Source organism: Cariama cristata, unplaced genomic scaffold (genome assembly GCF_000690535.1).
Source record: "Cariama cristata isolate BGI_N322 unplaced genomic scaffold, ASM69053v1 scaffold7552, whole genome shotgun sequence".
NCBI lineage: Eukaryota > Metazoa > Chordata > Aves > Cariamiformes > Cariamidae > Cariama > Cariama cristata.
Window position 1 is genome coordinate 3512 of NW_009605418.1, and position 15228 is coordinate 18739.

The 15228-nt window shown below is 51.5% G+C and overlaps 1 protein-coding gene across 1 annotated transcript in view; it reads left to right on the forward strand.

Annotated features, from left to right (window-relative positions):
• Positions 1-3850: 3850 nt before the first annotated feature.
• The window catches only part of LTBP2 (latent transforming growth factor beta binding protein 2), a gene marked incomplete at both ends in the record, with an annotated part of 60924 nt that continues 49546 nt past the window's right edge, over positions 3851-15228 (forward strand). Inside the window, 2 exons of the mRNA XM_009695939.1 lie at positions 3851-3921; positions 9654-9897. Of these exons, the coding sequence (XP_009694241.1) occupies positions 3851-3921; positions 9654-9897 (315 nt within the window). The remainder of the gene's footprint in view (positions 3922-9653; positions 9898-15228) is intronic.

Below are 15228 nucleotides of genomic sequence, written 5' to 3' on the forward strand. Positions count from 1 at the left end.
CTGTTCAGCTGTCTGACCTATTCAACCTCCTTTCCCTCCAAAAAGGGGAAACTGGCTATTGGAAATGGTCTCTGTCTGCTCCGGTCTGGGCTGGGCTGGGAACTATTTCGGAAGGTGCTAAGTGGCCCATGAGCCCTATAGCAGTCCAGTGTTACAGGCAATTAAGTCCCGGTGCCTGGGAACATGCCCAGCAATGTTTGATTTCCTAGGAAAGACGTGTGCTAGCTGACCTGGCCCTTGGGAAGGTAAATACATTAATTAACCAGTTCTGCTGGTAAGGACACAGAGATAGGAAAGACAGAGGTTTTGCCCAAGGCTTGTTTTGGCATTGGCAGCAGGGCTGGGAATAGGGCATCCCTGTGTAGCGTGATGTAGTGTGATTGTTCAATGGGACTTCAGCTTGGGAGACCTGTGTGAGGACATGTCTTCTGTTCTCCTCTGATCTGGGGCTGTATTGAGCTTCTTACCACCCGGGAGAGCTGCTGACCCCTTCACGTGCCCACCCATCCTCTGGTCCCTCTGTACCTCAGACTGCACAGGATGAGGACGAGTGTCTTGCTCCCTTCTCCCTGCTGCCATGCTTCCAGTTTCAAGGGGTGAGTAAGCAGGAGGCAGCCTGGGTGCTCAGCCTTGTGTGGTTGCTGAATGCTTCAGAGTTATGAGCATGGCTTTGGCTCACATCATTGTTAGGTCTGCCAGGGGCTTGGTGCATCATGGCACTCAGCAAGTCCCCTTGCTGGGCAGCTCTGCCTGCTGCCTTGGAAGCCCCTGTCCCCTGTGTGATGGGGGGTGATCAGGGGCTGCTCGGTGTGTACAGGTATCTCCCCAGCAGCCACCCCGAGGACGGTGACACCAGACATGGAGGGATGCTGCCACGCCACTTGTTTTGTTCTCCAGAAGTGGCACTGGATAGAGAGGCCCAGGGCTGGACGTGCCCTGCAGGTAGCTCACGCCTCAGCCGCGTCTTTGCACAAAGTGTTGGCGATGGCACACGCAGCAGGAAAAAAGCAGCTGGGGGCTGCCAGTCTCTTGAGCACTGTCCATGCTGTAAACATGCCGTGCTCCTTAAACCTCCCGGGATTCGTTCTGAATTCTTTGTAAGGCAGTGAAAACCACATGGCGTTCAAGCCATGCAAATGTCAACTAAAGGCTTTAAGTAGAACCAGACGTGCTCAGGACTGGGTCCCATGCGGCAAAGCCCCCAATAGCTATTTTCCCACAGCTGATGCTCTTGCTTACCTGCGGCCCCATGCTCTGTGAGGTCCTGCTCACTGGGCTTTCGTCAGGAAACAGTCATGGTCCTCCTCTGCCCTCCAGTACTACATAGATGTGGCTCCTCCCAAGTGCTCACTTCCAGTCCTGGAGGTCCTCCCTGCCTCCATCTCTGCCCATCCTCTCATCCAGGAGGTTATGGAAGGAAGGGACATTCCTGCCCAGGTACTCCCTCTGCCCCTGCCTCCAAGGGCATCCCTGCCAGGTTCCTCCCCTCTGTGCATGCTGGGCTGTCCGCCCTCAAGAAGCATCGCCCTGGTGCTAGCATCTCCCTTCACCTGGGGTGGGCAACTCTTGTCTGGAGTTGGCAGTGACACAGAGTGGCTCTGTTAATGAGAGGTTTGTGCTGAACCCAACAGGGGTTTCATGCCTTCAAGAGTGATCTTGTCTGCTGAGGCTTGGGCCCTTGTGTTTTAGTCTGTCTCATACCTTTCTTCCTACAGCCTCTGGCTCGCTGTTGGCATGGAGAGCAGCTAGCAGCATGCTCCCTCTGGCATATGTGTCAGAGATGTAGACAAAACTTGAACTTTAATCCCATGAGGAACTAATAGTGTGATTCAAGGCCAAAACAGCTTCTCTGGAGAAGGTAGTTATTTTGCCTACAAGAAATAACCTCCTGTGTGTCAGTTGAGGTGGGAAAGGGCAAGGGCTTTGCTCTGTGGGCAGACTGGCTGAATATGACTTGCAAGGTGTGTTTCAGCCATGCCGAGGGAAGAATGGGAGCTGTGACAGTCTAAGCAAAGACATTTATGCTGCTGCTTGGAGTGGAGTCCCTCAGCAGACCTTAATTACCTAAAGACTTGCTCCAGCTCAGTGGTTTTCTCTCTTCACTGATCTGGACATCTTTAAAAAGTTTAAGGCCTTTCATGGACTCTTATGCAGTAAGTAAAGGAAAATTTGCTTTGCTTGAATACTTTCCGGGGATGCCTTAAAGAAGAGACCCATAGATCTCTTTGAGTCGACAGACAAAAAGCTGGAAATCGGTGCTTTAGCCTAGCCAGACCAGATGTGAGTGGATGCAAGAATTACTTTGCAGGAAGTCACACCAAGGGAATTTAAGTGCTTTCTCCCTATAAAAATCTACCCAGGTTAATAAAATGTTGATCCTGAAGGGCTGGATAAAGACTTTACAAATAGTGTGGCTTCTTAGACCACTTCCCCTTCCCACATGGAGTGATTGTATCTCTACAGGCAGTTTCATTCATGAACATCAGAACAAACCTTGTCATACCTGCCACCCACCGTCTTTGGTTCTCCTAAAACGTGAGCCCCACAGCTTGAGCACTTCAGGAGTTTCATCTCCTGCCATGTGGACGCAGGACTCATGAGGATGCTGGTTTGGAGCAGGATCATCTTCTGACCCTGCTGTGTTCATGTTAAAGTCAATCCAGAAGACAAATGTGCATGTTTCCATGGTTCCAGTAAATTCTGTCAGCAGCTCTGACTGCCTTGTCCAGTGTGAGAAATAAACCATACTCGCCATTTTGATTCCAGAGGCTTTCCAGAGCTTTCAGGCTATTTCTAACTTTTTATCTTTTGATGACTGTACTCTCCCATCTACCTAGGCATGTAAAAGTTACATGTTCCCAAAACCTTCCCTCCATGATGAGTGAATACACTTGAAGAGCAACCTGCAACTTGTTATTTCTTCTCACTACAGATATGTAAATATGAGAAGTGACCAGAGGAAGCAGGATTAGCTGCCTGCTTGGGCATTGCAGAGCACCTCTTGGAGGCACAGCACTGTCTCCGATGATAGCTGTACGTTAGCAGTGATCACTACCTGAAAACACATAATAAAGGGGAGGTGGGGAGGATGTCATTTATGTAAAGGCAGTCAAAAAGTTGCTGCAGCAAAGTGCTGGAATTAACAATCACAGAAATGATTTGAGCATCCTGGAATTAGTGTAGCACGGTGCATGTCAGGTAGACACAAATTTCATAGCACTGCAGACTCCCCAGCCCCCGGGGTCGCTGCACCAGAGGCAGATAACAAATACAGGACTGGGGTGCTTGCAAAGGGAGAGCAAGCTGGGGAGCGGCCGATGCGGCTGTTGGTGTGCCGTCCCCCCCGGGGTAGGGTTGAGCAATGAACAGCAACAGGCGGCAGCAGTTAGGTGGAGAATGAAGCGTTGTCTTTGGCTGAAGCAGCTTGGGACACTTGCGGAGGCGAGACGCTATGACCAAAGTTGGAATCAGGCCTGATTTACACCCCGATACCACGAAGTGCCATGAGATCTTTAATGATCGCAGGCTGCCGGCCTCCGATTGCCCTCAGGAGGAAAATGGTTCCTCTGAGAGCTGTGCCAGGAACCCAGCATAATGCCAGTTCAAAAGGGAGATACTCCCTGAGGGATCACTCACACTGCAACATTCACATAGTCCTTGGGGGTTTCTTTTCCAAGCGCTTAAACAACTCAGCCCTTGTCCCATTGGTTTTGATCTCAGCTGCTGGTCCATCTGGAAGGAAATATCACATGCTGCAGGAAATAATTTTACGGGTGACTCAGAGGTGCTGGCTGCAGAGAGACCTCGGCTTCCCCTTCTCCTAACCATGCTGCTTTGTCTCTCTGCTTAGGCCAAATGTCTGCGGCAGACAGTGTTGCCCAGGATGGACCACGGCTCCCGGCACAAACCGCTGCATCAAACGTGAGTATGACAGTCTCAGCCGATGCAGGTCTCACGATGCACCCCTAAATAGTGCTCAAGTACTGCTGTGACCCTGCACACATCCCCTGTGCTGTGCCAGGGCAGGAGATGGACTGTGGGGTCTCTGGAGGCAGGACCGCAGCCTCCCTGTGGGGCTGCCAGGCTGTGGGTCAGCTCTCCCCACCTGCTGGCAAAGTCTGAGCGTGCTGAATAATTATGGCTTTGCTTTATTATCGTTATCAGTGTCCACCACAAGCAGGGTCTTGTTGAGGCAGGGCATTGTAACAGCACATTGATGGGTGACTTTTGAGCCCTAGGCTCTCACTGTCCTGCTTGGAGGAAGAGGCAGGTCTGTGAAAGTCCCAACAGGTGTGAACCAGCAGAGTGGGGCTGTGCTCATGTGGGTGAGCATTGCTGATGCTGAGGGGCAATCAGGGCTGTAAATTATCTGAGTGCTATTAAGGAAAGCAATTAATGGAGTCTGCACAATGGCTGGGATGGGTGGGACTCAAGCGTGGTGCAGCACGTGGGATATGTAAAATGGCAGGGGGCTGCAGGGCACTCCTGCAGTGTGGAAACTGCCTGGCCAGGGCCCTCCTGCCTGCCCACAGAGGGGTTAGTAAGGGCTCTGCTCCTCCCAGTGCCACAGCCCTGGGGGCTGAGATCATTTTGGGCTCCCTGACACAGCGCTGGAAGGGCAGGGGCTTGGGCAGGCACCAGTGCAACGCACACCAGAGACAGCTGCACTGTCATCTCCATCTCCAATAGCTCCGTAACCACAGCCCAGCCCCTGCCATGATCCCTGTCCCTAGACAACGGGGTTACACCACCCAGCCCACCCGTGGGCCTTCCCAGTGGTCTGCCTGCCCCACGCACCTGCTCGGTCCCAGGGAGGCGAGGGGCTGCCTGCAGTGCCCAGGCAGCTTGGAGGGCAGCGAGCACACAGGCACTGGGCAGGCTTTCTGGATGGGAACGCCCTGCCCAGAATAGCCGAGAGTATCTGCCTTCACTTGAGTGGCAGCAGCTGCCCAGATGTTTCGTGGGGAAAGAGGCTCGGCTTTGTTTGCCGAGGGATCTCACGGCGTTTTGGCCGCGCTGGGATAATTGCATTAGCGATCGCTGTTTGGGAGCGAGGGGCCAAGGGCTGACTCACCTCCCTTCTCCCTCTCCCCCCTGCCGACAGAAGCCAAACGGTAGAGAGCGTGCTGTGCTGCCAGACAGCGTCTGTAAACAGAGCGCGGGGCCAGCGATGGCAGCATCTTTCTCTCATTAGGGATTTTCGTAGGAGCAGTAGATCTGGGCTCACAGCCACGCAGGCTGTAGCGATTGCTCAGGTGCTGGGCCCTTGTTCCCAAGGATTCATTAAAAGGACACTGTCAACATGACCGGGCCTGACAGTGTCCCACCGACAGGGGATGGTAAATCTGAGGCAGGACTTAGGTGGAGGCTGGTGATGTGTAAACATCATTTCATTCCCAGCTACTTCCCTCGCTGGGCTTTTCTGCTGGAGTTCAAGCTGCTGGAGACATTTGGCTGTTTTTAAAGCTGCCAAGGCAAGCTGGACAGCCTGTCCCAGTTAGATTCTGCACTATAATGCTGTTTGTGTCTGATCCCATGGTCTTTGGTATGGGTCGTATCAGGAAAGTTAGCAGGGTAGAAACGTAGCCAGAGGGAACCTCTTAGTGTGATGAAGCAGGGAAGAAGTTGACATTTGAGTCTTGGGCAGGACCTTGGTTTTTGTGGATTTTAGCCTGAGTACAGGAGAGAGGATAAGCCAAATTGTTGCCGTAATCTACTTCCTATCACCCACTGAGCATGGTGATTTCTTCCTTCTCCACCCGCACTTTTCCAGGGACTTTCCTCTTGCAACATCGCTGCATATGACTGAACTCAAGCCGTGGGCAGGTATCTCTAGCCTTTTGGTTTGTTCCAGCTTCAAGGACCAAAGTGCAGTCAGGACTCAGGGAGTTTTCAGAGAGTTGATGACTGGGAAGATGAAAACCAGACATTTGTCCCTTTGGGACACCAACATTTCCTGGGAAAGTGGAAGTGAGCTGAATTCAGGAGGAAGATCTCGCCAGCTTGCAATGGGCTTGGTTTCTACCCACGTGCTGCCAGGTCTTCACACTGAACTGCATACAGGGCATCCTGTGGGGCTCCAGAGGTCCTCCCGCAGGAGGGGACATTAGGGATAATGAGCTACATCTGAACTTGGGCCCGGGGAGTTGATCCAACCTCCTGCCTGTTTAACCTCATCCTGGGGTGAGACTCAGGCCTTTATGTCCTGGATTAGGTGGAGAAGAAACCCAGACACACAGAATCCCCTTGCACTGCCTGTATTTCAGGGGCTGCAAGGGCTGCAGTGTGCACTTGTCGATAACTTAGCTGCTGCCAATTAGCTCATCATCCTTCACCTCTGCTTAAGAGCAAGGGAATCCTCTTGCTCAGCCTCTGACGTTAGTTCATCAGCCTCCACCTTCATCAGCATTATTCACTGTGCTTCTTTGCTGCTTCCTAAGATAGCAGCCTGGACTGGGTTGGTAATGCAAGGTGAGCTTTTTTGTCTGATGTGGATATTTTAAAGTTTATAAGAAACATTTTTAATCAGCGTATTGGAAAGGACTAAATAAATTCAAGCACTTTCTAATCTCGTACAGATGGTCTTGCAGTTAAGATATTGGATGAAGGCACAGGGATTCCAGGATGAGTCGCTGGCTCTGCTGTGGTCTCACAGTGTGTCTTCAGACAGTCCTATTAGCACCTGGGGCTTTTCCACATCTGCAAAATGGAGATGACATTCACATGCTCTCTCCTTTTGTCTGTCTTCTGTAGAGTGACTGTCAGGTTTTTTGAGCCCAGACTGTTTTTCATTGAAGTTCTGTTTTCCCTCTCTGTTACTCCTGTGTTGCTGTTGATCTCCCTGCCTGTCAGCCTGCACAGATCTCTCACTTGTTTTAAATTGTCCATCCTTTCTGGCTGTGCTAACACAGTCAGAGCTTTAAGTTAGAAATGAGATTACATATTACTGTGCATCAATAAGCAAACTTTTCCACAAGAAAGTGGACTATATCACCCCAGTGGTACAAGTCCTTCATCATCTTCCCAGTTTTCCTGTGGATGCCTAGCTGGATGGACAGGTTCCCCCACATTTAAATGGGACTGAGCAGGAGCTGCTTGTAGTGAAGATCTGCACCACTCTCCTAGACCTAGGGCACGTGCAGAGCAGCAGGGACACAGTAATTGAGTGTCACCTTGCAATGTCATTGCTCAGTCCTGGGTAGGGTGTTCCTGCAAAGCAATGGGAGGTTGGACTTGGTGGCCTTCCCCTCTGACGGTCCTGCCTGCCTGGCCTAGGTGGGTGGTCAGTGCCGTGCCACAGTTATCCCTGCAGTGTGACCTTGCAGGGAGGACTTACCTCATGCACATGAAGACTAGGCAGCACTAGACTTGATCTGAGGGCACTGCTGGATGCTCTTCAACAAACTAGCATTGCTACTAATGATACTTCAGCAGTGGTCCAAATCTCATCCTTTTATTAAGAGTTTTGAGATGACACTTTTTGCTTTCCCTGCAACTCCTGGAACAGGTGATTACATGAGGCTACAGTGAGAAGAAATGAGTGGCTGACATCTTAACAGAAACTGTTTATAGCCCCCACAGCTGAGGAGACACATCTCAGAGTAACCCCTGGGCTGAGAAAACAGAAAGCAAAGAGAAAGATTCCAAATATATATATATTTTTAACTGTCTTGTTTCTTCTGTCAATGTTATGGTTTTGGGGGCCTGACTTGTCATTTCACACACACTTGGCATTGGCAGTACTTCCACTGAATGATCTGCTCTCCCTACATCTTATAGCTGAACGGAATGAAAACCAGTGACTTTTTAAAGCTCTGTCAAGTTCTTCCTGAGTCTGCAAAGGTGACCGGGAAGGGGATTAATCCTAGAGCTGGAATATTTCAACTAGGACATCTTCCCTCCCATCTTGCCTGAAGGGACCAGAAGACTAATTCCATTCCCTTCTTCCTCTTCTCTGTATCAGCTGCCTTAGGGGCTTTTCAGAGTGCCTGGTCACTTGAAAAAACTGAAGGGCACAGTCTAACGTGACTGTGAACATTGTTAGTGGGAGAGGTTGTGAGAACTGCTGTGATCCCAGGTCCCAGCGTCACAGCTCTGCAGTATTTCAGCACGTGAAGCGATTGTTTTCAATGGCAAGCTTCCTGGTCTGGTGGCACTTGTTAGGCATTTGCTGGGAGATAATGGTAGGGACTGGCAGCCTATTTAAATCACAGCTAAGTTTTATATTATAAATTGCATCAACTTTTGGAGTGCCAGACTTCCCAGAGGCGGTTAACTCCTGCCTAACTAGGACCCTGTCTCCGTTCCAGAGTTTGCAGTGATGGCTGATTTGTTTTTCTGTGGGATTTCATCAAAACCTATACAGCCCTACATGACTTGGGTTCTCTCTTTCCTTGAGATCTCCCTCTCTTCCTGAGTCTTAAAATGGTAGTAAAGGTCAAATGAGGCATTCCAGCCAGCCCTGATCTAGTTGGGAAAAGCTGATGGCAGTCCACTTTTGGGGTGAGGGAAGGGTTGTGTGGGCTATACTACTGTGAAAGAACCTCAGAGTCTGCACAAGGACTTCCCTTGCTTGGTGACAGCGGGATGACATGTGGATGGCACACAAGGCTAGAGGTCTCTCTCTGTTTGTTGCCCAGAAGTGGTGTTTCTCACAGGCGTGCTTGGATCTCATGGGGATGGAGAGCACAGCCGGAGAGGGAGGGATGTGCTCATGAAAGCCCAGCAGCTGTGTGCGCGAAAGGGTGGGATCTCAGATGCTCCTGCAGCCTTCCTGGGGCAGGGCCCTCTGCAGAAGCAGTGGCTGCATGTTTCAACCCATCCACGGGCTTCCCACGCAGCTGGAGGTTAATGTCCACCTTGTGTTGTCCAACAAGGTTTCATTACCCTTCAATCAGCTGGCCCTTTCCTTGTTTGAAGGATGACACTCTTTTCCAGTGCCTTTTCACTTACTCTTGCTCAGAACAACGAGCCTGGTCCTACCTGAGTGAGCTGTGGTTTCCTGGCTCTTGCTGGCTGGGCTATAAAACCGATCTGGCATCTGTTGACTCGGGAAGTGTTAGAGTCCGGCATATAATTAATAGCACTTTCCTCCCGGGGTGCAAACTGAAGTTGATGTGCTGTAATTAGGAACACACACAGGCTTGGAGGGTGATTTGGGCATGAAGTTAATGAACTGTAAGTCCCCATAGCTGCGGAGGAATTTGAGCGCAGTGACTCCAAAATCAGCTGCAGAGGGAGAGCTGGAAAGCTCTGGAGGGGACGGGCAGGGGGCACTGTGCAAATCAGACTCCAAAACGGACTGAAGGTACCACGCAGTCCCTTGTTTTGGGGTTGAGGTCGTATTCCGCTATGGGCAGTGCTGGAGGCTGTATGCTCTCTGCAGACCATGCTGCTCATTTCTGAGCTTTTTGAAATTAGTATTGTTGGAGAAGAGCTCTGCAGAGACCAATGGGGAGAAGTGGGAACAGAAACAAGTCTCTGATGGAGGTGATCTTGCGTTAGGGACCCATGGCAGCAGTAACACTGAGACTTTGAAGGTCACCTGCCTGCAGAGAAGAGGTGGGACCACCCCGGTTGTGTTGCCCCAGCCAGGTGCCACTACCGTGGGTCTGAGTCCCGTGTCCGCTAACCACCTTTCTGTGTCTCCTCAGCTGTCTGCGACCCACCGTGCCAGAACAAGGGCTCCTGCAGCCGCCCCCAGGTCTGTACCTGTCGCTCAGGCTTCCAGGGCTCCCGGTGCGAAGAAGTCGTCCCCGAGCAGGAGTACCACCCACCCAGTGCTGCCGCTGCCTTCCAGCCCCCCGCAAGCTCCCTCCGGAGGAGAACTGGCACGTCAGGGCGGGATGCCTCCCTGCGAGGGGCTCAGGCACCTGTCCCGCGGCACGTCCCAGCTGTGTAAGTCAAACCCAGTTCCTGGCAGGATGCTCCCCCACACCCACAGGCTGCCAATGCCACGCTGTCAGGCCACAGCCTCTGCTTCATGAGACCAGGCACCTTGGCTCCTGGTGGAGGCTCCTCCCCGGGCTGTGGGAGCTGACGTAACGGAGTTGGGCCCTGCTGTCCCTCCAAGGGACTCGGTTGGTCCCCAGCATTATGTCACAGTCCCCAGGCACATGCAGGAATGGGACAGGCTAGTGGTCCTGTGGGGAAGGAGGACCGCACGCTCAGCAGTTTGCCCTTGTCCAGTTGGTGAACAGCCTTTGTGGCAGCAGCAGGGTGCATGGAGGCGTGGAGGTTAAATCTCTTTCTGAATGTGTTTAGAGCAGTATGTCCAGGTAGTACCAACAGAGAAGTACATAGATCTGAGGTGTGCTATTAGGTGCTGGTATAAGCAAAGTGGTGATACTCAGAGATATCTCCTGGCAGACTCTAGCAGTTATTGAGCCATTAGTTCCTTATTTCTGTGTTACCTTGCTGTGCTGTGGGTCATTTTCATACCCAGGCAGATGCCTGCATATTGGGTACAGACGCAAAGATGCAGCTGTTGCAGTTCACAGAGGTCCATGCGGGAGAGACTCTGCGAGGAGCGTGTTAAGCTCAGGATGACAACTGTGCCATTGTCTGGTCCTTTTGGGTGAGGAAGAGATAGCTTCAGCCCACCTGCCTCGGGTTGGTGCTGAGGTGCTCTTGTACCCAAGCTGCAATTCCTCCACACTTTGTGTTTTGTGAAGTCCCACTGGAGCTGTGGGTTTTCTGCTGAAGGAGGCAGTAAAGGCGGAAAAGGTGCCTTTCCCTGCCAAGTACCGCTGCTGTGCTGGCAACTCGGTGGGGATGGAGAGGTGGGAATGGTGCCTGCTGCTACGCAACAACCCACATGTGCTGGGTTGTTTTTCTTAAAAATCACCTCTCCTTTTCTGTAAGAGTTCATGGACATGGGAGCAAAATGTTAGGCTGCGCCACCTCTAAAGGCCCGTGCCTTTCTTGTTGCTACTCACTCAATTGCTGGGCCAGAAAGACTGGTTTTGTTGGTAGCCACCACAGCAGAGAATTTGCACGTGGCTTCCAGAAGAAGTCCCACAGTCACAGTCAAGAAGATGTTACAGCAAATTACAGGTGCCTAACCAGGAGGTAACTTCAGTTTCTCCTGTTCTTCTCTGAGCTGTTTTGACTTTCTCTGTCAGCGTCACTTAGAGCTCCCCGAGGAGAGGACAATTTGGCCTTTGTTTTTCTGTATTCCTGCAGGTTGCTTTTAACCTGCCTGTTGCGTCCAAAGTAGCTGTTGCCTTTCCCTTTCTGTGTCTTCTGAAGCAGAGGCAATGCATGGGCTGGAGACATTTCTAGACACTTATTCTCGGCTATCTACAATTTTGGAGAGGCTCAAATGACTGAAGAGGAATTGACTGACACCAAGTAGTTCACTGAAGCTGGTATATCTTGGTGCCCAAATGAAAGACTATCTGATGGGAACCAAATTCAGGCAAGGCAGAGGTGATGCTGGCAGGGAGAGGTGGCCAGGCCCTTGTCACCACTGCCCCAAGAGAGGCTCGGTGCCTGAGCAAGCACGTAGCCCTCGCGCGTGCCTGCAATCCTGGTCATTGCTGACGAGTTTCCCTGCAGCAATGACCTCCTCCCACCCCTCGTCCCACCGCTCTGTGTGGAGGGACTGGAGGGGAGGGAGAGCAGTGCCCTTGGAGATACAGCACCTGTTGAAGGCTTTCCCAGTAAGGAACATGACCTCAGGCTCTGGACAGAGGACAGAGGGCTGTGCAGGCACTGGCAGAGCATTCCTGTCCAGACAGTCAGACACAGCAACTAGTGATCGCTGAGCTGGGATTGCTGAATACCCAGCTGCCTGCCGTACCTTAAATCCTCTGGCGCTGTCCCAAGGAAATAGGACTCCATTAAGGCCCATGCCATGCCTTTCCTCCTTCCCTCTCCATGGAGGCTGTAGGTCGTTGCCTTATCCCACGCTTCAGCAACAGCATTTGATGTTCAACCTTTGCAATGGCTGCAGGTAGACCCCGGGGACACAGGTAGGTCCCTGGGACGCAGGTAGGTCCACCGCTGACTGCCTTCTGGAGCCATCCTCAAAGATTTGCCGAGGCCGCTGTGCGTGTCTCCAAGAGGGAGCTCCCACTGCCCCTCGGGGTGCTGTGCCGCAGCCTGCAACCTTGCCTGCCCAGGCAATGTGTAGCAGCCCTGCTTTGCAGGCAGGTGTGGGGCTGCTTGTGTCCTGGCACTGCTCTGCATTGAAACACCTCACTTCAGCCCCTGGGCATTTTCCCATACAATTCAGTCACTTGGATCTTGTCCATGGGCCATATAACCTGTGGCATGCAACTGGCATGACCTAAAAGTCTTGCTGCTGTTAGATAGGTTGTTTCCCAAATATTTTTGAGTGTCCCCTTCAGCCTGCCAACATCTGGGCTAGCTGTGGAGCCTGTAAGAGTGAGGATCTGCAGCCGAAGGCACACTCTTGCTGCCATTGCACCTGGCTGTGCCCTCCCACTGCTTCCCTTGCACTGGCATTAGTCTTCATCTGGCCGCTGAGTGAGTTGGCTCAGTTCAATAAACCAACAAAAAATTAACAGCAAAATTAAGGATAATTTTCTGCCACTTCAGTGGGCTAATTTGGCTTATTGAAAGATCATGAGGATCAGAAGAATTGAACAGAATTGCAAGACTAGCATTGAAGGGAAGGAAAGCAGTGGACTCCCCTTTTGGGGGAAGCCAGTTACAAGGTTGGTCATTTGTCTCATGAAACCGTGCTCTTAGACTTGTCTGAACTTGGAGCCTACTTCTTGCAGTTACAACATCATCTATTTCTGTGCTACCACTAAAGTACTTTCTGTGCTTCTGCATCAGCCTTCTCCATACAGTTGGGCTGTAGCAGCAAAAGCAAGAAGCATCTTGGCCTTCCCAGAGCTAGGCAGATCTTGCTGATATTTGCAAGTATGAGGATCGGTTCTTAGGCACTGCAAACTTGGGGTCACCTTCACTGGAGTTCAGTTCACTGTCTGAGAGGAACAGCTTGGGTTTGTCAGTCCTTGGTCTCCTCCTGGATAAGGATGGGTTTTGCTGGTGGGACACTGACTTTTTCTAGTCAGCCTGCCATGGTCCCACAGCAGATGACTTGCTTGTCCGATTTGTCAATAAGGAAGAGGTAGAAGAGGCTCTTGGGTGGCTCGGTGAATGGAGGACACTGGTCGTTCCAGGTCAGTGGTTGTGAGAAGACTGAGATCCAGGACAAACAACCAGTCCTCAACCTCCCTGCACATTCGCATTGCTAACAAGGAAGAGTTGCGCAAGAGTGGGAGCTTATAGACCTCTAAGCCTTGGCTTGCGGTGCCAAGGCAGGAAATCAATCCTCACATGAGTAAATTTGCTTTCTCCTTTTGTTTATTTGTGTGTATATTGGCTTTATTTGTGTTTGTTTGTACAGAGGTAGCAATCAGCAGCTCTGAAGTCATGCACTAGAACAGTGTTGTATTAGATGCCGTATAAATGTGCAACAAAAAACATGAATCCTCTCCAGCAACCTGGTCTCTAAGCAGAGATGGGGTTGCTTTTGGTTTCAATGTGTTCTGAAGCGAGTCTTCAGAGAGAGGTAGCAGAGCAGCTTCCTGGGTTATTCAGGAACTGCCTGGACCAAAATACTCCTCACTTACCTGAGTAGTGGGTCTGCTTTAAAATGATTTCTTATCCTCAGCTAGCTGGACTTGCTGCTTATGATGACTGCCCCTTCACTGTGGAGAGTAGCCTGATCTGGAGGTAGAAAGTCTTTGGGAGTCTGGAGGAGCCTATAAAGCCTTGGTGAAGAGCATGACCAGGCAGCTACCTGTTTTCCTGACCCTGTTTCTGGTACATATGCTCAGGCTCTCCAGAGCTCACACCTGCAAGCAGAAGCAGTAATGCCTTCTGCAGCTTCCCTGCCAAGAGAGCCCAGGAAGCATGATTGTGACAGCAGGAGATAAGTTGCTGTCAGTCTTCTGCCCTCAGCCTTGGTGAGAAGTAGCAGCTCCTTGACCAACAGGGTTGTACCAGTCACACAAAAATGGTTGTACTGGTTAGTTTGTATTTGCACCTGGCAGATGTAAAGGTTAGCAAATGGATCTGAGGATTTTCCCAGTGTAGCTGTCATAGATCCATTTCTGGGCATCCTGGCAGTCCTGGGAAGATGTGGACATGGGTGTCAACCTGAGCGTTGTGCTGAGCACAGGTGTCAGTGCTGCAGTGTTACAGGTAGCCATCGGTGCCTCTGTTTGGAGAGGTACCAGGGAGGAATCACTGCATCCTTGGCTTGCCCATATGATGCACATTGTCTCTTCTTCCTAGGACTAAAGGAGGAGACGTACCCAGCCTTATCTGAGCCCCGCACTGGCCCAGGGGAAGAAATGGCCAGGAGAAGGGCAGCTCTGGGTTTACTTTGCTGACACCAGAGCTGGTGATGCTCAAGCTTTCATCCCTTAAAATACAGGCTAAGCAATAAGTACCACTTCCCAAGTCTCTTCAGCAGGTTGTGGCTCAGTGGAGGTTTAGAGTCGGGCATCTGAGGGAGCCTGTGGAGACTTGTTAGCTGCTGCAGAAGCCAAGAGGCCCCCGCGCTGTGCTGCTTGGAACAGGGAGTGCTCTGGAGAGCAAAATCCTGGGGGTGTTAGAGGCCCTCCCGGCATGGACTAGCTGCAAATCCTCCCTCTTCTTGATCTCAGCCTGAATCTCTGCCCGGAGAAGCAAAGCCCTGACGGATGATTGTGCGGGTGGAGCTTCACCTCAGCCCAGAAGCCGAGCTAAATGGAAACAGCTTTGTTTTCCTAAGGCTGGAGTATCAGCAGAATTCCTGTTTATTTAGCAGGGAGTGGAAAGGGCTTGCACCTCTGCCCCTCACCATCAGGATGGATAGCCAGCTGCCTCTGACTCCAGGCAGCATGTGAGGAGGGTCCTGCCACTGCCACCCGAGAAGGTCCCTCCTGCAGGAGTGCCAGGTATAAATCTGTAACCAGCTTCTATGCAAGGGAGCCGCGCTGCCCAGATGGGATGTGTGTTCTGGACAAGGGCTGCCTGGGAAGCAAGGCATCCTTCCTCTTCATAGAAAAGAAAAGATAACTGGGACCTGCAAAGCATTTTCCCAGCAATCCAGGCAAGGGAAAAGGACATAGCTGTGGTATAAGGTGCTGAGACACTGTACAGACGGCTTAATGCAGCTAAGCTCTTGAGGGCAGGGAGCTTCCTCTGAGAGGGCTCTGTTTAGGCAAGGCAGTTGCTGGGAGTTGCCTGGTGTTTTCAGGA